Source organism: Pteronotus mesoamericanus, unplaced genomic scaffold (genome assembly GCF_021234165.1).
Source record: "Pteronotus mesoamericanus isolate MK-2021 breed Mesoamerican mustached bat unplaced genomic scaffold, CSHL_Meso_final scaffold_54, whole genome shotgun sequence".
NCBI lineage: Eukaryota > Metazoa > Chordata > Mammalia > Chiroptera > Mormoopidae > Pteronotus > Pteronotus mesoamericanus.
This window is the reverse complement of record NW_026555321.1, coordinates 65,810,047-65,835,765: the sequence shown is the minus strand read 5'-3', so window position 1 is coordinate 65,835,765 and position 25,719 is coordinate 65,810,047. Positions and strand designations below refer to the sequence as shown.

Below are 25,719 nucleotides of genomic sequence, written 5' to 3'. Positions count from 1 at the left end.
CTGCAGACAAGTCCCAGAGACCAGCTGCTAATAGATGAGCCTCCTGCCACATACCTGCATCATAGTAGCAGACCCATGTCTTGGAAGCAGGTGCCTCCACACACTCATGCCCACAGGACATACACCTAGATTAACATATCCGCATCTTCTTATTCACAAGGACAGAGACTTGCGTACAGGAACACTGTGCACACACTCACAACCAAAAACACACAGGACATGCGTGGAATAAAACATTTTGTTTATTTGGGTGTCATTCTCGTGCGCTTTCAGGCGCCGCACAAGACCCCTGGAACGGATGTTTACTCTCCTTAGCTCCAGCGCGCCCCCAGCATGGACAAAGCTACAACTCTGCTGCGGTCCTGCCGGAGTTTTGCGTTTTTTCCCAGCTGTCCCGGAGCTCCCCAGGCCGGTCGCGCCGGCGGCCAAGTCCGACTGCAAGAGCCCTACCCACCCAGCCGAGCCGAGGGCGGGGCGCCGGCGCCAGGAAATGCCCAGGAGTGTGTGTCACCTGCCCAGACCACTTGTTGATTCCCAGGAGCGCTGCCTTTGAGGTCGGAACCCGAGACGGAGTACTGTCTCGTTCCCTAGGCCCCAGGCGGCCCCCAGTTACCCAAACATGAGCAAGTTGGGCAAGTTCTTTAAAGGGGGAGGCTCTTCTAAGAGCCGAGAGGCCCCCAGCCCTCAGGAAGCCTTGGCCCGACTTCGGGAGACTGAAGAGATGCTGGGCAAGAAACAGGAGTACCTGGAAAACCGCATCCAGAGAGAACTCACGCTGGCCAAGAAGCACGGCACGCACAATAAGCGAGGTAGGTTCGGGCTGCCCCAGGAGTGGGCTCCCACGCTCCTACTTCTACCCACAGCACCTGCCCCCCTGGCGGCCAGGTGTACTCCCTCCGCTTTCCTAGGAACTGGCACTAACCGCCCCAGGTCTGGGACTGCAGGGAGCTGAGCCAGGCACACTCCTGGAGGGCACGGTGATCGAGAGGAACAGAACTTGTAGGCAATATTTTAAAAGCTCAAAATGGATGCAAAAAATCCACGATGAATGAAATATCAAAATTTTTAATAAAGGCACTATCGGTATTACTAATTTTCTTTCCCCGTTTTGATTCTGGGTCTTATGTGCAGTGCATGGCACTTCTTTATTTAAAATTCTTTTTTTAAAAAATATGCTGTTTTGTTCAACATGGATTCCCCCCCCATTCATTTATGTTTTAAATATGACATGGAAATATTATTTATCTCAATTACTGAATTTTTTGGCTCCCCCTTAAATATTGTTCCTGCCCGCCCTCACGCCAGTCTAGCCTTGTCTAGCCCTGCCGACCTCAATGCTAAATGTTAGGTTTTCTACTGTGTGTTTGCATGCTGAATCACACGTTTCAATTTGCATGTAAATCTCCAGTGAAGTACATTCTATTATGTCCTGGTTTACCTGGTGCTTCAGTTGTTGAAGACTTTAGTTGGCTGAGTGCAGGTGAGTGAGATATTGTAACAACAGCAACAACAACAACAACAAGTCAGGGAATTAATTATTAAAGTTCTTATCACTGGTTTTTACCACCCTCAAGAGACTTTGAGTCAGTAATGAAACTTACTGTTCTGATTGTACATTGAACTCTTTTTACTTTGCCAGAGTTAATTGTTTCTTCAGTGTATAGCTCTCTGTATAGAGAATAAAACAGCACTGGTGGAACATATAAAACCCAGTGAGAAGTTGAAGGAATTTGCTCTTGTAACTCAAGGTCAATGGTATGCTTAGAAATAAAAGTGGCCATACAGGACTCTTCACTACCAAACCTTGAACTTGCCTCCTTAAGTCATAATGAACCTTGGGATATTGAGCTCCCCTCAAGTGATACCATCATCGTTAAACACAGGAAAGGAATAATGTTTCTTGGAGTTGACCTTGAAACCCTCCTTGAAACCCTGTTTCTTCTATAAAATGCAACAACCAAATTCACTCAGAATTGGTTGTTGATACATTTGTGCCAGCTTTTTACCAGCAATAAGGTTTAGTTTTATTTTTTTCTGCTCCTGTGTATAACTTTTGACCATATTACAGTCAGCTTTTGAGTTAAATGCTGGTTTCTATTTTTACTTTATGTCTGAAAATATTTTGGCAGTTTCTACAGAGAAACTATGCTGTTGTAGCTTGCCAAAAACTCATCAGTCATTCTGTGCCTCCATCTTCTACTCCAGTTTGATGTGCACTCTGACATTTGCTTAGTGTCTATGAAGGGTTTTCTTTTCTTTTTTGTTTTGTTATCCATTTGGATCTGTATAAAGCTTTATTTATCATGGTTGCTCAGTAAATAGTGCTTTAAAAATCTGAAAAATTGAACATCTGCTTCTAGGAAGTGGTAAAAATATAGATTTACTTTGAGAAGACAAAAATGTAAAATGAATATAGAAATGTTTTCCAATTGGCAATGCCCTAAAGTATATATCAATAGCCTTTATAAAGACATCAAAAAATATTAAGGACAAAACGAACTAAGAACATCAGCCTACCTTCCTTAAATCAGAGAAGTTGCATATAAATGTTAGTATCAAGAGTAATTTATCAGTTGGTGTCAGAAAGCCATTTACTTTTTGTCATTCATCCTTGGGAACTTCATTGATGTTAGCCCAGCCCTGGTTCTACAGTGGCTTTGGGATTAGAAAGAGGCTGGTTAGCAACGGGTCATCTGTAATCTGAATTATGAAAAGAAGTCAGTGAGACCATGCTTTGGAAACATTGTTCATAATCATCACCAAATAAACCAGATAACTTCATAAACACATAGTTTTACTGATTCCCGTTAGCCACCGGGAAATATTTTCACACACAGCATAAGGACCAACACACTTGGTACTAAATGGACCTTGTGTTACTCAGTGTTGGTACAAAAATAGCAGTAATTTACATGATAACCAAAGTTGCTTCTAGAGGTGGTTGGCCAGCTAACATGTTGTCAAGAATACTAGTTGAGTGGCCAGCTAGTTTTGTTTAGAAAGGACCACACTCCTGCCCTATACAAATTCTTCAGCGATCTATTTCTCTACAACAACAGAAGTCTTTTTTTAAAAAAAATTATTTATTTTTAGAGAGAGAGAGAGAGAGAGAAAACATCGATGGGTTGCTTCTTGCTTCTTGCATATCCTCAACAAGGGACCTGGCCCGAAACCCAGGCATGTGCCTTGACTGGTAATCAAACCAGTGGCCGTTAGGTTTGTGGGGTAACCCCCAACCCACTGAGCCTCCCCAGCCAGAGGGCAACAACAACAGAAGTCTTGACAGCATTCTGTATGTAAAAAATGGGTTTTACTGGTAAAATGAGTAACTCAAAATTCGCATAATAAATGTGAAGTGGAGTCTCACTGGTGAAGTTGTGGGTATTCTAAACATGTAGGCTGGCTAGAATAGTTTAAAAACCCTTCCCTGCTCCCCATGTAAGAATTGGTTGGTAGAAATGTGCAGGGTGTGTAACTAACTCAACACTATGGTGGTACCTGAGGCTTGGCTTCAGCTCAGTGCCCTATCGAGTCCTTGGTTTAGGTGAGTCTCTGACTGAGCGCACCTCCCATAGGGCACAGCACCCTGCCAGGGAACGTTGCTGTGTTTGCAGTGAACCTTTCATTCATGGTGTATTGAACCTAAGGAGACATAGAGTTGGACTTCACTGAGCTCATCGGACCGGTTGACAAACTGCTTTTTGCCTGCTTGGTTAATGTGTGTTTGTTTAATAAGTATATCTGCAAAACTTAGGGTAAGACATGCCTTCAACCATAACTTGAAGCAAGGTTGTGCAGTGGCAGCTAATTATTCCTGCTTCAAACTTCTTTGGCAGTTACCATAGTCTACCAGACAGGCCCTCACTGTGCACCACCAAACTGGTTCTGCAACAGTCATGATGTTCAAGGCCCTGCTGATCTAAAAGAGTAACATTTGGAGCAAGACATAATTTGGTCAAAAACTTTGGGAGGTCGGACATTCTTCAATGTGGTTTATTTAGAGACCATTTAGATTTCCTGTGTTATAGCTAATAATCTGCCTGTGGAAAAGCATACTTTTTATATATCACTTAAATTTTTTTCTACTCCTGCTGAGCACTGTCATCTACAACAGTTTTCAATCCTTTCTGTATATTAAAGTCCCCTTGATTTTGGGTCCCAGCCCTGCATATTTTGGTATTATTGGCTCAGGTATGGCTTGGGCACAAGGTGATTCTTCCCTGTGTCCTGGGTTAAGGATTAGGACCCTAAGTCCATAGTAACATTAATGAGGCAGAAGTACAAGTCCTCTTAGTCTTACACTGCTTCCTCACCTTTTTCATATCATGGTTCCATGGGCACTGATTATATTTGTGTGCTTCATTGGCTGGTGCCTCAGGGGCTAAAGGCACACTGTTGTCCCTTCTTGCTACAATGGATTGATGGAACACCTTAAGGTTTACTGTTCTAAACATATATACATGATAAAACCAAGAAATGGTCATAGGGATTTTGCTTAAATATAATATCCTGCTCCTATTTTTTCATTTTTGATAGAAAGTGACTTAGTATTGTAGTTAAGAGCCTGAGCATCAAAGCAGACAGTCCTGGGGCCCAGCCATGCCCTGCCATTTAGAAACTGGGTGACTTTAGACCACTTTCTTGGCCTAATTCTCAGTTTTCTCATCTGCATAATGGTGATGATAAGGTTGAGTCCCAGAGTTGTGAGGATTAATGACATTATTGTGTGAAGCCCTTAATTCAGTATTCTATAAATATCAGCTAATGTTGTAGTGATAGCTCTTTTTTTTTTTAAGCTGAAACTGGCTTCCTATTAAGTTCCACTTGACGCAAATTGTGTCTTCTGGAGTAACAGGGAATAAATCTTTTCCATCTGTGTGACATAAAGATTTTTTACATATTTAAGGACGGCAGTCACTTCTCTGAGTCTTGAGCTCACAACCCACCTTAGTGGCTTTCTCAATTTCCCCTTCCTAGACTGAACTTGCCTCACCAGGGTTTAGTCTAGGGCAAGGCCAGGGAGACCCCCTAGGACACACTTGTGTGACCTGAGGGTTAAAGGCACTTAAATTCCCACTTTATAAGCCCTCTTAATCCCTCACCCTAAACAGCCTGGCCCTGTTGCTTACCTTGTCCCAGGCTGAGCAACAAATCCAAATGTTATTTTGTGAAAAAGGTGTGTCCAATCTGGGGGATTGTGACCCTCAGGCTTTGGTCTGTTAGAGAAGAAAGGTTGAGACAGAGAGGAGGCAAATTTGGCCCAAATCCCTGTCATTACAGGTGATTCCAGTGAAAACCTGGTTTTATGGCTACTTCCACCTCTTCATCAGGTGTCTGTTTGGTGAATGAGACCCAAAGGCAGTCTTGAGTAAGAGGCTAAATTTGCAGCCTGAGCATTTTTGGATGAGGGAAAATTTGCTTTCAGAGTCCTGGTTCCAATGTGGTTGTCCTGATAGCTGGTGTGTGCAACAGTTCTGCTGGCTTAGCTCAGTGTTGGAACCTTTATGGGCTCTTGAATTTGCTTTTTATTATCATTGTCACAGAGCTGAATTCTGCAGTTTCAGACACTGGGGACCAGAAGACTTCTGTGTCAAGAGAACCATGTCTGTGTCAGCTAGTTCAGTGCCAGTGTTGTGAGGCCAGAAGCACGGCAGAGGTGTGACAAGACAGACAGACTGCAGGTCCTGGAGGACAGAGTGCCCCTGGGAGAGATCCCTTACTTGGTGACCTCCTTTCTTCAGAGTTTCTCAAAATGTGCTTCTCAGGTAACCTGCATCAGATATCTCAGAGGGTGTGTGTTAAACTGTATAGTCACAAGTACCCCCTTAAAATTCTGATTTAATAGGTTGAGTATAGGTTCCAGAAATCTGAATTTTGAACAAAGACCCCATGGTTCTGAAGTGTGCACACTATAGTATAAGAACCTGATGTGTTTTCTGCCTTTTTCTGCCCTCATCACTCCTATTCCTCCCTCCTCCATCCTTGCTGGGATACCTGGATGAAGAATTTCTATGCTGCCCCTCTGTTTATCAACGAGGGACCATTTCGAGTTTGTGATGGGTCTTCCTTAGTCAGCTGAATTAGTTTTCTTTAGGGAGGTTCACATGTACTGTAATCCCTAGCCCTTATGAAGGGCCTCAGTTTTCTCCAGGGTTCAAATGACAACCAAGCATCATAATCAAGTGTTCTGTGTGCCTTTGGTTATCTGATCATTTTGTACCGTACTCTGTGCTCTGTACCTGGGAGAAGAGCGAGTCGTATTCCCGGGTCAATAATAACAACCAATGTCTGAGTGTTATCTCTTCTGGAAAATACAAATCAGTGGAAATAAGACCCTCCTTCAGTCCCCTTCCCCATTTTCTCCCCGACCGCAGGAGCTCCCCAGGCTCCCACCCCATGGTGAGGGGCTGCAGTACACCTGAACCAGCCCTCGGAGCCCTATCGCTTTCACTGCAGTTTAAAACTTCTCACTTTTCTCCTACCTCCCTCTCCCCTAGGAGCCCTGGAGAGAATCCTAGCACTTACTGTCACTCACATACTTAGGTACCCACCAGTCTGAGGGCCCTGTTATCTCTTTGTTCTGTTAAACAGCCTTGGTTGTTTTTTCAGATGCGATATCACTTGCTTTCCCCATTGGATTTGGAAAGGGTTAAAAATCCCAGCCAGACCAACCCTCTTCCCTTTATTAAATCAATATGTTAAGCTGAAATTAGGGATTTTACATATATTTCTATTAAATATCGTCTTATTTTCAGTTGTCTTAAAATTAAGATTTCTAAAATTTTAATTTTATTATCTTATATATGAACTTTTTTTTTTGGTTGAATCAGACAAAAATTTAATCAGCAGCCTTTTATGTGGCTGTCAAAGTCTTCGTTAATATATATTTAATAAGACAGAACTGAGGGTAGAGCTTCACAGTATGCCACTAGAAACCTCAGTCCAGGACAAGCTCTGCATGATAGCAGTGGTGTTTCATCTAAGATTCGGCAAATGCATGATGACCAGTTTGACAGATCAACATTGAATGAGTTCAGTTATTTATCTAATGATGAATACAACTGACTTGCATTTGTAACTCCAGATCATCTTACTTTTCCTACTTTTTCTCTTTTTTGTAACATTGCCTCAATATACCTTGTGAATTATTTTCCTAAAACCAGATTACACTCACATACCTCTGGTTCACAAATGCTGGTTTATGACCTGATAGTGTGTTCTCATCAGATCACCTGGAGAGCTTCTTAAAATTGTGTTTCAGGAGATCTGGAATAAGGTTCAGAATTGTGGTATTCACAGCTTTCTGAACAATTTTGATGTGAGTAGGTTAAAAGGGCAGTGGTGGGTTATGGTTTTTCCTTAAGTCAGCTTCCAGGAACCTAAAGTGAAGATGGCTATGAGATGAGTTTGGTATTTTTTTTATCTTTGTGATTTCATATTGTCTTCTTTTTTTTCCCCCATTGGAAACTAGAAGATAGAGTATTTGTATTCTAGAAGCATTTTTTCAAGTCTCTGTGGCACCGATTTTGACAGTTTGCTGATGTGTTCTAGCTATTTCTAGAATGGTAATTGGTACTGTTTTTTGGGTTATGTAACCTTCTTGTTTGCTTTTATCCTTCATGAATTTGAAGCATTTATTATAAATATTGGAACATTCATTTATTCTTATTCTTCACGTAAATGCCACAAAGCTGGATAATAGAGCACCACATTTTTGGGAAATAGTTACATTAAGCAAAGAATATAATTTTCCTTGTTTGATGCTACTTTGCTTATGGAAATATTTGGGACTTAGTCCAGAGTTTATATCTCCCTGCTTTAAAGCAGTCCCAGCTCCTAAATCTGGCCAATGGCTGTTTCAGCTCACAGCTGAGCCCTTTACCAAGGTATTTCTAACTTGGGGGTATTTTCAGGGAGCAGATAAGGGGTCGCTAAAAGCCCCCACACCCATCCACCATGGACCATCTCCGTCAACCTTTCCTCAGTCTAGCAATCTAGTGATTCCAATATTAACATGGTCATCGCTATCATCAAAACAAAACAAACTCCCAAAAAGCAAGCGAACAAGAATGGTGTTTTTAAAATTATAGGAAAGGAAAAGTTTATTATTTTCTATTAAAAGTTAGAAAACATTGCATTAGAAGTTAAATTCTTTATTTAAAAATTAAAGTTTAATGTCAACCATCTAATTTAAATAAAGATTACAGTTTTCTATTTGGCTTTCATACAATTTAGAGGAATAAAATGGTGCAACCAAATATTCAACAGGCACTTAGGATATTTTATTTTCTATTTTAACATGAATTTCTAGTGACTCTTGTTTTTTTCACATAGGCCTATATGTGCTCTGGTCATAATGGATGTATCTTACTTGCTGCAGCAGTAACATTGTTCAACAGGCCCTTTTCAGTGGGCAGTGCTTTTTACTTGAGCAATTCCTTCCATATATTTTATGCCTACAAAGTGGAAGTAAATATAGCCTTGGAGCCTGAGCAGAGATAGTATTCTAACTCAAAATTTCTAAAAAACTGCAGCAAGAAAAAAATTATCATTATGTTAAATCAATGTATGCATATTTTAAAGGTCAGTATACAAGAGCCTATGATTTTGTGAGGAGTTTGAAAAATTTTATTTATGTAAACTCTCTTGATTTACTAGGTATTATTCTCCCGGTTATGTTTGAGAAATTCGAGGATATTATAGTTCATCACCAGTTTCAAGGTAAATCTCTTTTTACAGAATTTCAGATAGTAATAGCCATTGTGAGGATAGAGGCTATGTATTTCTTGAGATTTGATACTAATAGGATCGCAAAGGAATAATCATACAATTACAGACAGTGAGAGCCAAAAGGGGCCATAGGGTTGTAGTTTGTTGGTTCTCAGGAATCCTTGCAAGCCACAGGCACAGTGGTAGTGAATATTACTGCATTATCTGAACAGGAAATACTTGTTTACAAGTAGAATATAAAACAGTATTCTAGAACATACACACATATACAAATATACACACATATATACACATATGTATATATATGCACACATGTACATAAGAGACACACAATATAAAATTAAATCAATAGGTACATGTGTTTCTATCCTATAGAATTAAGTAAAATCAACTATGTCTGAATTTTTCTGTTTAATATTGCTAGGTTTATATTCATACTACTTTTTTCCCTATATTCTAGGCATTAGCAGGCCTACAGAGTTACCAATTTGTGAGCTTATAAAAATGTTAGTAGTGAATAAAAAACTCATTCAGATAGTTATTTATTTTGCCTGGTGTCCAACATTAATTGGTTTCTACAAAGAATATCAAGTAGACTTTAATTAATACATCAGTATATTGTTCCAATAACAGGTTAATTCTATTTGCTTGGCAATTGACTGAGGAAGCAAGTGTTTATAAGAAATAAGAATTTCAGTGGTTATTTCAAACATCTTCTATGTGAGCATTTCTTCCTTTTGTGACAACTCACTGCTGACAGCACTTTGAGGCTGTGACCTTCCCCTTTGTGTTCCACCGGTTGGAATCCGCCTGTGTGTGATGTCCCGGCCACAATAACTGCCTCCTCTCCCATGGGAACAAGAGCATTGTTTCTGTTGGAAAATAACCTTAGTTTCCTTTGTCCATTTGTGTCTTTCTGGAGATGGGAGAGGGCATTGACCACTCTCCTTCTAATCTTTTATACTTTATAATATTAATAATCACCATTTTCTTTCTTTTTTTTTCCTTCACAGAATTCAGCCCCATGTTACTGGCTTGCTTACATCAATAGTTGTATTCCAAATGCCCTTTCCTAATAATGCCCCTCATTCACTCTCTGCAATCTCATTCTGTCACCATTCTCCTAGGTACTTGCTCTATCTCTGTCTAATCATACATCATTGCTGTGTCTTCCTTTAGCTTGCAATTTTCCTTTCTGTGACATTTAATATTTGTGAGACGTCTGACAATACAGAGCTGGCAAGCTACAGGGATCAGCTCAATTGTGGTGCTTACAGCCTCTGATTCCTAGTAGATCTCAGCCAGGAACTTGGCATGGTATGGTAGGTAGGGTGCAGAGAGGGTTGAAGTTGGAAAAAATCATCTGTGCAATGCCTTTTGTCACACATGTTCTCTAGTGAGCAGTGTTTGACTAAATGTGTGGACAGGCACTTGCTTCACCATGACCTCTCTGTGGAGTCTCTCCTGCCCCTCTAGAGGGAGCTTACACATTCCTCTGTGTATCCACTGAGACCGTCATGCCTGTCTGCCTCCTCTACTACCTGAGGTGAAGGATGTGACTTAAGCATGTTAGGGTTCCTGGACACAGTTCCTGAAACATACTAGGTGCTTAGTAAATGCTCATTGAATGATGAATGAGGCTGAAAGCCCATTTCCTCCAAGATTGTAGCCTCTGTCCTTGTCCCTGCAGGGGCCCACATGGTGCAGGGCACATTGAGATCCTCAGCGCATCCTCGTCCCGTGACTGAAATGAATGGATAAGGAATAGTTTATAAAAATGATGAAGGCCAGGGGAGTAGCACTGGCCAAATAATGTCAGAATTTTCTAGTATCCTCCCCCACCCCACCTAGCTGTTTCATGACTTTGAACTGAAACCTTTTTTTTTTCCATTCAATTTGTGGAATGCTTATGATGATGCTTATCAGATTGTGTTTTTCATGAACTAAAACAACCTGCCATAAATGGAAAGTATTGTTTAATTAAGTTATTTGTATGTAAGAACAGGGCTTACATTAAAGTTTCTTACATGAAACAACATGATTGTGAGACTTCCCAGTAAGAGCAAAAGACAATATATCCAATTATGTGTGACGTACGTATCTTAAACACTTTCTAGGATTGCTCTTCTAAGCATTACTTCTTAGTCCTCCTGTAGAGAGCATCCCTTTCCAGGAGAAGGGAGAGCTGTCATAACATTTCACAACCATGGTTGTCTGTAGTCATGGGTATGATGTTTCCTAAAAGGTTCTTCCTTTGTGCCAACTAATGGATTAACAATGCACACATGTATACACCTTGAATGTGTGAAGAACAACAGGTTGACCTTCAAAACCAAGGTGCCCTACCCATTATATGAGTAATGAAACTGCCATTCTTTTCTGCTATTTTGTTATTTTTTCATAGGTGAGCCTTCCTTTGGTAAGAAGCCTTCCTCTGGTAAGATAGTAGAGTTGCATAGGGCTGGTTGGATTTTGTCAAAGGGATAATTTGTAGATTTCAGTCCCAGTCCTCAGGGGGCTGGAGTAAGGATTCTTCATGCTCCACACATCCGCTGCCCCGCCCCACCCGCCACAACAGCAGCACACAAGGGACATTGTTCTGTGACTCCATTGCTGAGGGGCGTGTCACTGTTAAGAGAGGAGACAAAATCCCTACCCCTGGCTGTTTCTCCACCACAGAGAAATACAGTAAATTTCTTTGTTTTAGCAAAAATATCATCAAGGTTACAGCAGGTGTTTTAACACACATGCAGGAGTTTGGAAGATTAAATTGTGGCTTCTCCATGAATTAAAAGTGGCACAGCTCTAAACATGTCCTTTTTTGCCAAATCACAAGCAATGCTTGATTTGCAGAATTTTTGCATGTCTTTGAAGAAGTACAGCTGTTATTTTCCCCAATTATATATTAAAAAACAAAGTCAGAGCCTGTCGAACTCATGGTTGGCCCACGGCATCATCATTTCATGTGAGAAGCAGCTCACAGGGAGACCGCTCCCAGACATGTCTTGGCTCTTTGGAACAAAAACCTCTTGTCTCAGTGTTTGTGAGAAATTTACTGTGCCTGGCAGATGTCAAAAGATGGGTCAGGTATCCTGGGGCCAGATTCAGTCATGCAGGAATCTTTGGTTTTGCTCACACAGGTTTTTTTGAAAATTGTAAGTCAGCTTTTAAGTGTGGTGATTTGGTGTGCAAATCCAGATTTTTTGCTTCTTTGACCAGTGGAAGCCACGGTCTGGAGCTGACTGTGTTGCCTCCACAAGCTCAGGCTTATGTTCTCCAGTCTCATTCTTCCTGTGGACTCCCTGGTACAGGGCCTCTGTCACTGCCATTTATCATCACATTGGCAGCATCTTATATTGTTGTAGCAGAGAAATGTTCCTCTATCTCTTCTCTCTCACAGGTGAGCAGACACAGATGGCCATTTCCCTAACCTCTCTCTGCTTCCCTGGCCCTCTGAGTTGAGGACATCGGGGTAGGCCAGTCTATAGTTTGTGGTGTGGTAATTGTACTGTAAGTTGATATCTCAACTCTGGTTGAATGATCTGTAAAACTATATTTCTATTAGGGTGAGTTATGGTGAAATAAATGGGTAAGTTGTTGCTCAGTGGTCTCAGAAATAAGATGCATACTTTCATTAATGAGTATTATATAAATCGCTATTATTAACAGTAATATCTAGTTTCTAAGACCCTACCATGCACAGGGACTATATAAAGTATTTTCCATAAATTATCATTAATTCTTAAAAATCACCCAGCCTAATGGGGATTACATCCCTGTTTCCAGAACAGCAAACTGAAGCTTAAAGAAAGGAAATGGTTTAGCCAAGTACATACACCTACCAAGTTAGGGGAGAAGGATCAACACTCTGTCCCTCAAGGTCATACTTTTTCTATTGAACCATGTTATCATTATAATATGTGTACAAAGTTACCAAATTTATCCATTTAATGTTCATTCATTTCATATTTGAGATGGACTCTTCAGGTCCCTTTTCAGGTGCCAGCTGAGGGAGGGAGCGTGAACTCTGGTCCCGCAGAGTCTGCATCCCGGGGTCATCACAGATGGGGGAAATACAATAAGTCATTCTAGACATTTCTTTGTCTGCCAGGGAAAGGGGTGACTCTTCCTTCTAGTGGAGAAGGCCCCGAGCCCCTGTGTCCAGTGCCCTTTATTGAAAGGGTTATCAATGGGGCCAGGTAGTAGGAATGTACAGGTGATCTCATTACAGCAGTATGTTAATGTTTACAGACAATAGATGATATTTTGAAGACAAAAAATGGCAGAAACACATTGCTTTACATGGGTCCAAGAGGAGACGAGTAAACATGAGAGCGTAAATATAAGAGCACCAAAGGGTTTAGGGTCAGGGTCTGCGAATAATGTAAATTTCCTTCCCAGCATGAGCTCGTTATCATAGCTTTTGAGGGAAAAACAAAACATACTTCAAAGAATTTACTTCTAGGCCTGATTTCCCCTGGGAACCACCTGATCCAGTTTAGGGCCATCTCCAGTATTGTTTCAAACCTGAGCCAGGTGGGCGATCAGAGCTACCAAGAGATAAGGAGACTTCTTTCAGACAGAATGAGGACCCCTGTCATATCAAAGCCAAGGGATGAGGGTCTTTTTGCCTTTTCTCCGTGTCCCCCAAGTTCTTCCCTGATGCCCATTGTTGCTGTGCCTGTCTTAGGTTGCCCCTTCCATAGAGAGGTCTTACCTGTCATTTACTAACCAGCCATGCTCCAGGGTCAAGCAGGGTGAGGTGAGGGAGGCAGGGGCTACTCCCCTGCCAGGGGGACAGGTTTTGTCTCCTCAGTGGCCTATTTTCCCAAGGCCTCCCTGCTCATCTCCAGCCTTGGGGTCCTCTTGCCTGTCGGGGGGCTACATTTCCTGAAACCAGATGGGATATTTCCCAACACATCTTCTGTAAAACAGGCCAGTAATAATTTCTGTTCCTGGAGTTTGTGAGCACTGATGACATAAGTCACATAATGCACATGAAGCACATCAGCTTGGCATACAGCCAAAACTCAATCAGTGCTGGTTTTTTTTATGTATCTTCTTAGCCATGTGCTAGGGACTGGGAAAATGGGGGAATAGAATCTTGCCTCCAAGGATTTATAATTAGGGTAGGAGAGGAGGAGTGGAACAGATTTTACAAGTAATTATAATACAGTTTGATAAATGCAACAGTAGCCACAGGACCACAGGCAGGGTGTTATCACAGGGGGATGGGGCATCCATTGGCCATTCTCCCTACCTAAGCAGAAAACCCTCACAGAACTCTGGTCATTAATGTAATGGGCCTCTCTGCAGAGTGAGCGTGTAGGAAGGCCTTTATGCCAGGTAACTTTAAAAAGATTGTTCTTTCCTAAAGGAAAGGTTACTAAACAAATATTACTGTCCTATAAATAAAGTATAAGTGCTGTTCGGCAAGAACTTAAACTGTCGTGTTATATCTGGAGAGAGAAGCAGAGCAGAGCCTCCACAGTCCACAGGGCAGGGACGGATAGGGAAGGAAAGTACCACTTAGAGAAGTGTCCACAACCCAAATTAAAGAGTTCCTTTGGCTCTGTAGGAACCCCCACCCTGTCTACTTATTCCCTGCCCAAAACAGGCAGCCTGTTTTCTGGTGCACCCCGTTCACTTCTCCAGAGCTGTAGGTAGCCTTCACTTTCAAGAGAGAGGCCACATGGGGAACACACTTAAGTAATTACAAGAGGCACATCTACTCGTAATAACTATTCTACTCTTTTATTTATACATATGAATCTATAATACAAGATCAGAAGAATTTTGAGGAAAGTTAATTGCATGAAAGAGAAGCATCAAGATAAGCAAGCAAAAGAGATAATGTAAGAAATAAAAAAATGTTGAGGACATAACTTTTATCAGCATTTTCAGAGGAGGTTCCAGAGGCTATTGCATTATAAGACAAGAATGGTTGTCATATAAGTGAACAGCTAGAAGAAAAAAGTTCTTAGAAATTAAAAGTATAATTAAAAATAAATAGGGTAAAAAAAGAACAAATGGAGATGAAGACTAGTTAGTGATCTGGAATATAAAGTTAAGGAGTTCTCCAAGAACATAGAATAAAAAGAGAGATATGTTAATAGACTCAGGGATAGACCTAAGGAATCCAACATCCATTGTATAGGAATTTCAAAATAGAAAAAAAGAATGGTTTGGGCAGGGTCATGGTATGGATAATAATATAAAAATGAGCAGGGATTTCAGAAGAAAGTGGACAAAAATAATGGAGGGGAAAGAAGTAATAACAAATTAAAGAATATAGTTTCCATAAGGTGAAGATTTGACTTTATTTATTTATTTATTTATTTAATTTATTTAATTTATTAGAGAGGGGAAGAGAGTGAGAAACATCAGTGTGTGGTTGCCTCTCGCATGCCCCCAACTGGAGACCTGGTCCACAACCCAGGAATGTGCCCTGATTGGGAATCAAACCAGTGACCCTTTGGTTCACAGGCTAGCACTCAATCCACTTAGCCACACTAGCCAGGGTGAAGATTTGACTCTTCAGAATAAAAATACACAGTGAATGTTTACTTGAGGAAAGAAAAAGAATGCATATACCTAAACCTATACTCATAACATTTCCTAATTCCAAGGTGAAAAAGAAGATCTTAAACATTTCCAGAGATGAAACAAGCAAACAGATAATTTACAAGGGGATGAGAAGAATATTATTATCAAACTTTTGACATATTGGCTCTCCAATGAAAATAGAATACTGTCTTCATATTTTAAAAATATTTTGAACCCCAAATTCCATAAAAATTCAAACTATCATTCAAATTTGAAGCAATATAAAGACATTTGAAGAGTTTATAGGAGTTTATAAACTATAGAAGTTTAGAGACTTTACCTTTTCTGAAAAAAAATTCAAGATTTATTTTGGTAAAAATAAAAAAAACCCAGAAAAAATGATGTAGGATACCGAAGCAATAGTAAGGAACTAAGTCAGCAAACACTATAGTTGAGTGCAAATAACTGTTGAAATTATGTCCATCAAGTTTAATGTAATTGCTAAGAAAAGTTTCCTTAAAAATTAAAAATATAAAAAACAACTAGTAATGATCTGGAACTAATAAAATTGCAGATTATTTTAATGAAACATTAGAAGGTTTGGGGAGGGAAAGGAATTTTTTGGGGAACAATAAATTACAGATACTAATGGATTTTAAACATGGATAGAAACTTAAGTTTAATTATGTGTGTATATTTAAATACAAGGATATTCATTAGGAGAATAAATTTAGTATAGGCAACTGTCCAACAAATTAAAGGGGGAAAATGTACAAGGACTATTTGATCAATCTACATAAAAGCAAGAAAACACAAAAGGATGACAGTAAAAAGACCATATTACATAACATAGTTATTACAATAAAGAAGAATGTTAAAATGTTACATTTAAAGATAGAGACTATCTCACTGGGTTAAAAACAGTGACATAAATATCCAGCTGTATGCTATCTGTAATAAGTATACCAAAAAAGAGCAAATATAAAATATTCTTGAAATAGAGGTCCCTATAAAATGATTACAAGCAAATTATAACAAAAAGAAAGTGAAAATGTTAATTTAAATATAAAACAAAATGGAATTTAAGGCAAAAAGGATTAACAGGACAGAGTAATATTTCATATTGATCCCCAGTAAAACTGAACAAGAAAGTATAATGACTATGAGTTTCTGTGCATCAAAACAAAAAGCATTGGAATAAAAAAAAAAAACCAAACCTATTGTAATTGCAAGAAAAAATTGACCACAACTGAGTTAGAAAAGAACCTTCTCTTAGAAATCTTTTGCAATAACTATGTTTCACTTTGAAACCATTAACCTATTCAAGTTCTTTTGCCAATTCCATTTAATTATCTTAATAGTAACTTTCTTCTGCTGCTCTTTCCCTGCATTCTCTCTAAATGCCTTATCACAACTCACATTTTAGGGCCTGTTTTTGGGTGCCTTCCAAGGTGCCATAGTTAGAAGAACTGTTTAGTTTTGTGATTTCTGAGTGAAGCTGATAAGGTTATTTTGTTAAAGTGCTAATGGCTGGGTATTTAGATATCATTTCTCTGAAGGCAACACTCTTTTCTCTCACCAGCTAATCCTTGCCTGTGACTCTAGCAGCAGTGGTTTCATATGTGCTCATGGAAAGATGTCACCTTACTGGCCATCTCATAATCATTTCAGACCAAGACATGCGGCCTGGTATCCTGGGTTTTGGACAGCCACTCACTATTTACCTTTGAGCAAGTCATGTAACTTCTCCAGGTCTTGATTAACTTGTCTTTGAAATGAGGAAGCAGGGGTAGAATAAACAGTCATTAAATTTCTTTTTTCCTCTCAAGATTTATTTTCCTATTGCATTTTTATTCACATTTTTATACTTACTATTTTTTAAAATCCAATTTCTGTGGTATATTTTATAGAACGTGGAAGTGGACTTTTCATTTGACACTTGTCAGATCTTTGGAAGAAAAGAATACCATTGGAAATGTTTGAGGGCATGGTACTCCGTGGAGGCACTTGAGGGCAGGCTCTCACCCTGGAGTTTCTCTGCTCCATCTGGTCTCCTCTTTGTCTGTAGGTGCCAACAACGTCAAGAGTCCCCAGTCGGTGCTGAATGAATGTCTCTCAAGTAAGTGATTGAGATTTCTCCTTATAAATGAGGCTTCTCCCTTATTTAGCTGCATTGCAGGCACTGAAGAGAAAGAAGAGGTTTGAGAAGCAGCTCACTCAGATTGATGGCACACTGTCCACACTTGAGTTCCAGAGAGAGGCCCTGGAGAACTCATACACCAATGCTGAGGTGCTGAGGAACATGAGCTTGGCGGCCAAGGCGATGAGAGCAATTCATGAAAACATGTGAGTGACCTTCCTTCCCTCTGAGTCATAAATGCCCTCAAAGAGTGATTTCAGCAGGAATGGGCTTGTCCTTTTGAGGCTCTTTGATATGTCAGAACAGAATGGTCCCTCAGAGAAAGATTAGAAGTTACAGTGGCATAAAATAAAACAAAAAACATGCAAACATGAAGAACGTTCATTTTGCCCTTGAGGTTTCCCAAGTGCCTCACAATTACCTGACACTCCCTCTGTAAATTTTCATTATATAATTTTTAAAAGGTTTAAATGTCAGCATCATTGAGTGTGTTAAACTATAGGGTAGTGGTTGCCAAACTTCAGGGGGATTCAAAAACACCTGGCAAGCTACTAAGGAGAACACATGCTGAAGAAGGGCAAGGACTGGGCCTTTCTGTTTTTAACCAAGTTCCCCAGATGATTCTGATCCTAACCAATGCATGAGAACATCAATGTAGAATAATAATAGTGATGGACATGCATTTCGGGGTCAGATTTTCTTGGTTATCATCTCAGTTCCACTGCCAGCTGTCCTTGGGCAAACTACTTCGTTTCCGCTGTATTCAGGGTCTTTGTCTGTAAATTGGAGGTAATAATAGCATTTGTGGTTATTGTGAGATTTAAGGAGATCCAGATAGAATGCATTTAGTTCCTGGTACAAAGTAAGCAATCAATAATCACTATTCATAGTGGTAGTGGTGCTGGTGACAATTTGCTTTACGTTCACACTAGGAAGTCAGTGCCTGGGACCTGAAGTTGGAACCACCATGCGTACGAGCAGTGAACACCTGAGCAATGAAGAGACATTTCCGTGGTTGGGGAATGCTGGGCCTGGGAGAGGCTGGTCTCACTGAAGACCTCTTTGCTGATATTTCCTTGCCTTGATAATTCATTGACAATCCACCATCATTTTGACAGCTTTGGGAATATCATTACATTCACCATCAGAGTCAAAATCCTCTGTCACTGCTATAAACTGGTGCGAACATCTATCACAAAATCACAAGTAGTTTAGCAACATCATCTCATTGTGCTCCTTTTGAGAAAAATTCACCCCTAGGCCCAAACTTTAACTGCACCTTTCCCATATTCCCTTTAAAAAATAAATTCCTTATATATTTGTTTTAAGTATAAGAACTGGAGTGGTAAGAGAATGCTAAAATATGTTCTTGTTCATTGCTACATGAAAATATGTCAAAGTACTCAGCTTTTTCCACATACAGACTCTGGGAAACTTTCAAAAGATTTATTCCACTGGGAATCAAAATTTCAGTGTTTAAATTGCCTAATAATGAGGAAACTTGTGACTCTTCTGGTATCCAATCAGTGTGGCCTAGTTTCAGAGCTGGAGGGACAATTCACAGACAGGGCCCTAGAGATGCAGTCCAGATCCTGCCATCCAGACCCTGGCAGCTTAGGATGGTGGTTAGGGGCCAGTGGGGCTCAGGTGCTAGGAACCTCCTTTGAAGCAGCTGCCCAGATTCCTTTGCTGACATTGCTGATTCTTCTGAGAGCTTCCTAGACCTAATCCTGCCCTTACCTGTCATCTTCAAGGACAGCAGCAGGCGTGGGATGGACTTCAGGGAGTGAGGATCTCAGAGCAACTAGGCATTCTGGAAAATAGTGCTCTTGTTCCAGACAGCTTCTATGAAAGACTGCTGACAGGTGGCACCTGCTGAAAGCTGCCTTGGCTAATCTTAGCCATGGTGGTCCTCAGGGGTCCACAGTGCCACTCCCTGCAGAGTTGATACACAGCAGCATATATTTAGATTTTACATATGCCCTAACAGACAAAATTTCAAAATAGGTCTACAAATATTGTAAATTATAAGATAATTTGCTCTTTAGTGATTCCCAAATGTAGCAGTTATTTAATATGTCGGTGCCTGTACAGGATTATTCTTTTTTAAATGCAAATTATTTTTAAAGTTGAGGAATATTATCATCATGAAGTTTTTTTATCCTATGGAAGTAGCTAAGAGTTCATATGAAATTAACTCATTCTTTTATATGAGAGATAGTCAAATTCGTAATTTTAAAGTAAAATTCTAAAATATTTTAACAAAATATTTCCCAGGGATCTGAACAAAATAGATGATTTGATGCAAGAGATCACAGAGCAACAGGATGTTGCCCAAGAAATCTCAGAAGCATTTTCTCAGCGGGTTGGATTTGGTGATGACTTTGATGAGGTGGGTAACATGGTATGAAGAATGAAGTGTTATAGCTGCTTAAAAGGACAACTTCCTGGCAAGCTACTAAGAACACAGCTAAGAAGGCTCCTCAGTATTTCCTTAAGTACCATCAAAGAATAAATGATACTTACTAGAAACATACTTAAGAGGGAAATGAAGTGTTGGTAGCTCTGATTTAAAGGAAAGATTAATACAGTTTGGCAAACAGCCTCCTAATTAAGTTTCTAGCTATTAAGAAAAAGCAGCCTGTGATTATGTAAAGTTAGTGACTTTTAATGGTGGAAGCCTAAATAGCCCATTACAAGGAGGAATAGCATGCTTGCACATCTGTGCAAAACAAAACAGACTGTTACTCTGTAAGGAACAGACGTCTTGTGCTCTGTGGTTGTTAAATTAGAGGTTAGGCTGCCTCTGTTTATTACTCAGGCTGTGAAACAAAATAAATGTGGATGGGCATTATTAACACACACATTCCATTTGCATTCATCAGTCCAATAAGACAGACTTTCTTTAGAATGGTGGTGTCTGTGCTGTGAATTTCAGTTGTTCTGTTCAAAGCACACATACTCATACAGACTTAGAAATGTTTCCAGTTCTCAGGGTAGCATGGTGAAGGCTCTGACTTTCTACACCTACCTGGTATTAAAAACAAAACATCTAATGAGGAAGGCGTGGTTCCATGGAACCCTAGAAAATGAGAATTGGTGTCAAGAAATTTTAAAAATGGTGTAGCGCAGCATTCAGGCCAGATTCTTCCCATGACCTGTTTTTGTATGACCTGTGAGCCAAGGATGGTTTTTATATGCTTAAAGGATTGTAGAAAACACCACCACCAATATCAATAGCAATAGAGAAGACTGTGACAGAGACAACAGCTCTGGGCTTATGATATTTGGGCTGTGACTTTTATTATTAAACTTTGTATAAGTCCCTTTTCTCACCCTTTGTTTTCTCATCTATAAAATGAAAATTACTGGCTCATTAGGTTATCTCTAAAATTTCTTAAATTCTAAAATCCTTTTATGAATGAATAAGTGGTTGGTACCTGGAGTTTGAAAATGAGGGAGGAGATGATTATTCTGTCATTCTATTTGTTAAAGAAAATATCTTTTTGGTACTGTTGATAATTACCAAACACTAGGTAATTCTGGGCGCACACCCAGTGTAGCATAGTGGGTTCTGCTCTTCCTGCATTTGCTGCATTTTTTCTTGATTGTTTTGTGAGCAGAAATAGAACATCAGAGTATTCATTCTGAAGACACTCCATTTAGATAGACTGTGGACACCATAGAGCACACAATTACACTGACCACACTATTTCACATGCACTTCCATGTTTTTTTTTCCTTTTTCACAAGGTAGATAGAACAGTTGTCAGAAAATCATTGTTTGCTGCCTAATACACACTGGCTTGATGAAATATTGTGGTTGGCTTAACTATCTCCTTTCTTGGTCTTTAGTATTAGTACTGTCATTTTAATATGGTATAAATATTTGTTTGTGTGCCTTTCTCCCACATTCAGTAATAAGCTACTTTGAGGTAGGGACTGTTGGTTGAACTTTTAGTCCCTGGTTTGAGTTTAGTACCTGGCCAGGAGTGAGCTCTTAATCAGTTTGTTCAATTATGAATGAATAGATGAAGACTTTCCTTGATCAAATATGAGTGTCTTAGGTCATTCGTAGTGGGGACAACTTCAGAATTCTAATGATGCCAAATTTAGTTTAGACTCCGAGCCTCCCTCAGGGGTTGAACTCTACCTGAGAACACATGGAACCAGGTAGATCCGGACTATCACAAGTCATGTCCTATCTGTCATAAGGTGACTTATACTCTTAAAGTCTCCAACTAGTTTTGCATCTCTAAGGTTCTTGGGACAGAGTAGTTTAGGATTAAACCAGACCTTCTGAGACTGTTGCTAAAAGAAAAGAATACAGTGTACCTACCTTGGGTTGAAGTTTACTTAACCCAAACACACATTGGCTTGGGTAACTTAACAAAAGAATCATAGTATCTTTGTTTCTTTTTAATTTCTGTACATTACAATTTTTGCTATAATGGTTGCTTAATTTTAAGAACATTAACCCAAATGAAAATATTTCCTCCAGTTAAGGTTTCACAGGTTCTTAATTTTTAACAGTAGAAAAGAAAAAAATGCATTGGAAAAGAGACAGGCAAGGTGTAAATTTCCTGGAAACTGGAAGTTTTCTATTCAGCTAGCACAAATTACTTGAATAACTGTTTACTGAAGTATTTATAAGATTAGCTATGACAAATTTGCACAACCCCAAATATTCATTTTTTAATCATTGCTCAGTGTTGCAAAAAAGACTTAGTCTTAACATAAATATTCCATTTGACTGGGTTCTCACATATCAATTGGGTAGCAGATGTTCTTGTTATTGTGTTTGAGGAAACCTACTGCTTGAAACACTAACTCTATAATTCTTTCTTTCTCCTGTGATCAGGATGAGTTGATGGCAGAACTGGAAGAACTGGAGCAGGAAGAATTAAATAAGAAGATGACAAATATCCGGCTTCCAGCTGTGCCTTCTTCCTCCCTCCCAGCACAGACAGACAGAATGCCAGGGAGAATGGGGGGCACATCGTCCACTGCACAGAGGCCCCGGGCAGGTGGGTCCCTACCTCCACTACCTGTAGTCACTTAGTTGCCTGCAATAATAGCCTGATCTAGTTCTCAGTTAGCAGTTATTTTTTATTCCATAAATATACAAGGGTGAGTCCTCCCAAAAATGGAATTTATGTATAAAAATTGTGTATTTACTCTTACATGTTTAAACTTCAGTCACCTTCAAAGTACTCTCCATTTGAGGCAATATACCTTTCAAGACTTTTTTCCACTGCTCAAAGCAGTTTTTGAATTCATTAATTTTGGTACCTTTTAGTGCTTCTACCATACATCTACGAAATGTCAGTATCAAGCAGCAGCTTTGAATCCAAAATGGTGGTTTGAGGTGAAGTGGAATTGTAGTTATTGTAGAAGGCATATGATAAGGAAAGTTGAGCTAATAAACTTTTTATTTCACCTCTTTCACATAGGCAAAACATTTACCTTTGAGGGCTTTTTTCACCTGGGGAAACAAAATAAAGTTGCTTGGGGCGAGATTGAATGATTAGGGATCATGGGGCCTGGGGGTCATGTTGTTTTTGGTCAAAAACTGCTGAACACTCAGCGTGGTGTGGACAGGTGCATTTGTAAATCACCCATCATGAAATGGGCAAACACATTGAAAGAGTCTTAAAAAAAATTCACTGAAGCTGAACGCAGCCTCTCACGACAATGCCAGCTGGTGCACTGATACAGAGGGGTTCCTAGAACACTCACCTAGTCAGGGAAGCCTGTACTACAAGGGGCCCACTCTCCAGAGGATAATTCCAGTTTTGGGGGGGACTCCCCTTGTATGCCTTTGTAGACATAACTCATACCTGTTTTTTATGCTAAAGTGTAAATGTCACCAATTACTAATTTTTATACCTTTTATGTTCCAGCCTCTTCTAGGAGGGCAGATGGAGAAGATGATGACATCAAACATTTGGCAGCTTGGGCTACTTAAATGAAAATGGAATTTTTTGACATCTAAATTAATGACCTCTACATAGGACATAAAAAAGTGTTTTTGCCAAGTTCAGAAGTTAACAGACACCCTGTTTCACATTTACACTGGATGAGTAAATTGCCTTTTAAGCCTTATAAGTAAAAGTTAAAGAAAGGAGTCATGCCAGACAGAAGCAGGGATGCAAAGGGACTCCTGGTGGCATCTTGGAGGACCTCTCTGCAAGTATGGGAAGGGCCTCTGCCTTGCTCACTACTGCATTCCAGTCCTGGAACACAGTTGGTGCTCTCTCTCTATTTGTTGACAAGAAATGGACATCTGTTAACATATAAAACATATAAGGTTTATAAGCCATTAAAGAACAATGAGTCTAGGATAGCTAGAAAAATGACTTTCTGTTTTATGCAAGTGCAAGTGTGCCGTGTGTCCATGTCACTGGATATGGTACCCACAAGTAGATGGAAATACACTGTGTCTCTAGTAGGAGAGACGTCATGTGGGGTTGTCCTGTGCAAATCTGTAAATAGTTTCACTTGAGTTTTGTCATTTGAAGTCTTAAAGGATTTTTAATTGACATTTATTATGCCAGTTAAGCTTGGAATGGGGCAGTGGGTGCATTTCCCAGAATGTCTGAAAGCACTAGGAACTCACACTGCTGAGTATGGATCACCTGAGTGTGATTCAGCTGCTTGGGAAGCTGTGTGACAGCCTGGGGCTGTTACGCTGTTGCTTTGGTGGCTGAATGTGTGAATGTTCACACTTTTCTGTCCTGTGCTCACTTGTTCATTAATTTATGCTTTGCAGAGTATTTCTTGTAAATACATTAACATATAGGTAGTTAGAAGTATATCCTGGGTGATATTTTGGCCATAATTATTTTTAAATGAAAGTATATTACAAAATTATGTATTGCCCAAAATATGTCATGGAGCATAAAATGACAGTTTCACTATATAAAATGTTCTAGTGTCCCCTGCATTTGCTTAGCAACATAGTGAAATAGAGGGAACACTGCACATGGAGATCAGGTCCTGGATTCCAGCCCTGCCCTGCCACTAGCAAAGTAAGGAGGAGTCATGAAATCTAAACCTTTTTGTCTTCATTGGGAAAACTAAGGGCTGGACTTGATCTCTAACGGTCCAATCTTGCCACAGGCCTTTTACTTATGCTGTTCTTTTAGTGGTCTTCTCACCTTCCACAACACAGGTACCAAATCTTATTTCCTAAGTCTTAGTTAAAATGTTTGTTATCTTGGGAAACTTTTCTTGATGCACAGACTATTTTGGGTTTCCCTGTTATATGAGTCCATCGCTCTCTGCTTTCTATCCTGTCACCTGTTGTGGTTCACACTGCATATTTACTTGAATTATTACTCAATTATTGCTGCTCTTCCTGGCCAGTCTGTGGTGATCATGAGGGCATGAGCTGTATCTCTTTCAGTTCAGTAGGGTATCCCTAGCACCCTGTACAGTTCCTTGTACACAGTAGGCATTCAGGAAATACTTGATACATGAATGGAGATTAAGTTTTTACATTTTTTTGGGCCAGCACAGGAACTTTATTGACCTTCTATGTTCAAAACTGTACAAAATACAAGAAACAACAGTTTCCAGACATTGGACAACAGATAGCACCAGACTGATTCCTGAGAGAGAAACCAATTAAAATGAGTCCTCACTGCCCCAGCTCACTGCCTTCACAGGGGAGGGAAATTCAAAGAGACCCTGGTGGTCTTGGAGGTGGAGAGAGAGCACGTGCGAGCATTCTGGAGATCAGATCGGCAGAGGGGTCTCTGCAAGTCTTTGGCTAAGGACTGATCTACATACGTGTATTTCAAATTTACTGAGGCCCAGAAGAACCAGCTTCAGGGAGAAGTAGGCAGATCAATCCCAAAGCTCACACAGGGCCAGGAACAGTTTCTGTTCCCACTGGCCATTGTGGAAAGGCCTTGTGATACAGGGGGCATCCATTGCTTCAATAGTGCGGTGAAATTATGCCTTGACTAAAGGCTGCCTGGGTCCACCCAGACTTCAAAACTTACTTCGAAAGAATGAAATGATTCCAAGCCACCTAACTGCATCCTGGGACAAAAACCTCTAATACTTAAAGGAATATAAAAGCTAACAAGTAACAACAACCAAACAACTAAAAAAAACCGCGGCTCTGACTGGTGTGGCTCATTTTGTTAGGTATTGCTCTGCGAAGCTGTAAATCACAGGTTCATTTCCTGGTCAGGGCACATGCCTGGGTTGTGGGTTCAGTCCCCAGTCAGAGTGTAGGAGAGGCAACAGATCAATATTTCTTTCTCTAAAAATAAATAAGATCTTTAAAATAA

At 40.0% G+C, this 25,719-nt stretch overlaps 1 protein-coding gene across 1 annotated transcript; it reads left to right on the top strand.

Moving 5' to 3' along the window:
• The first annotated feature begins 529 nt into the window (after nt 1-529).
• CHMP4C (charged multivesicular body protein 4C) lies at nt 530-25,719 on the top strand. Its single transcript, XM_054595224.1, has 5 exons — nt 530-809; nt 17,445-17,622; nt 19,694-19,808; nt 22,278-22,443; nt 23,320-25,719. The coding sequence occupies exons 1-5, from the start codon at nt 620-622 to the stop codon at nt 23,382-23,384; spliced, it is 714 nt and encodes a 237-aa protein (XP_054451199.1). The 5' UTR covers nt 530-619; the 3' UTR covers nt 23,385-25,719.

Excerpts from the sequence above, each read along its gene's own strand:
- CHMP4C (XM_054595224.1), top strand. The coding sequence starts at position 620 with ATGAGCAAGTTGGGCAAGTTCTTTAAAGGGGGAGGCTCTTCTAAGAGC. Across the intron at positions 810-17,444 it reads CGGCACGCACAATAAGCGAG|CTGCATTGCAGGCACTGAAG; the intron begins GTAGGTTCGGGC and ends TCCCTTATTTAG. Across the intron at positions 22,444-23,319 it reads TGCACAGAGGCCCCGGGCAG|CCTCTTCTAGGAGGGCAGAT; the intron begins GTGGGTCCCTAC and ends TTTATGTTCCAG.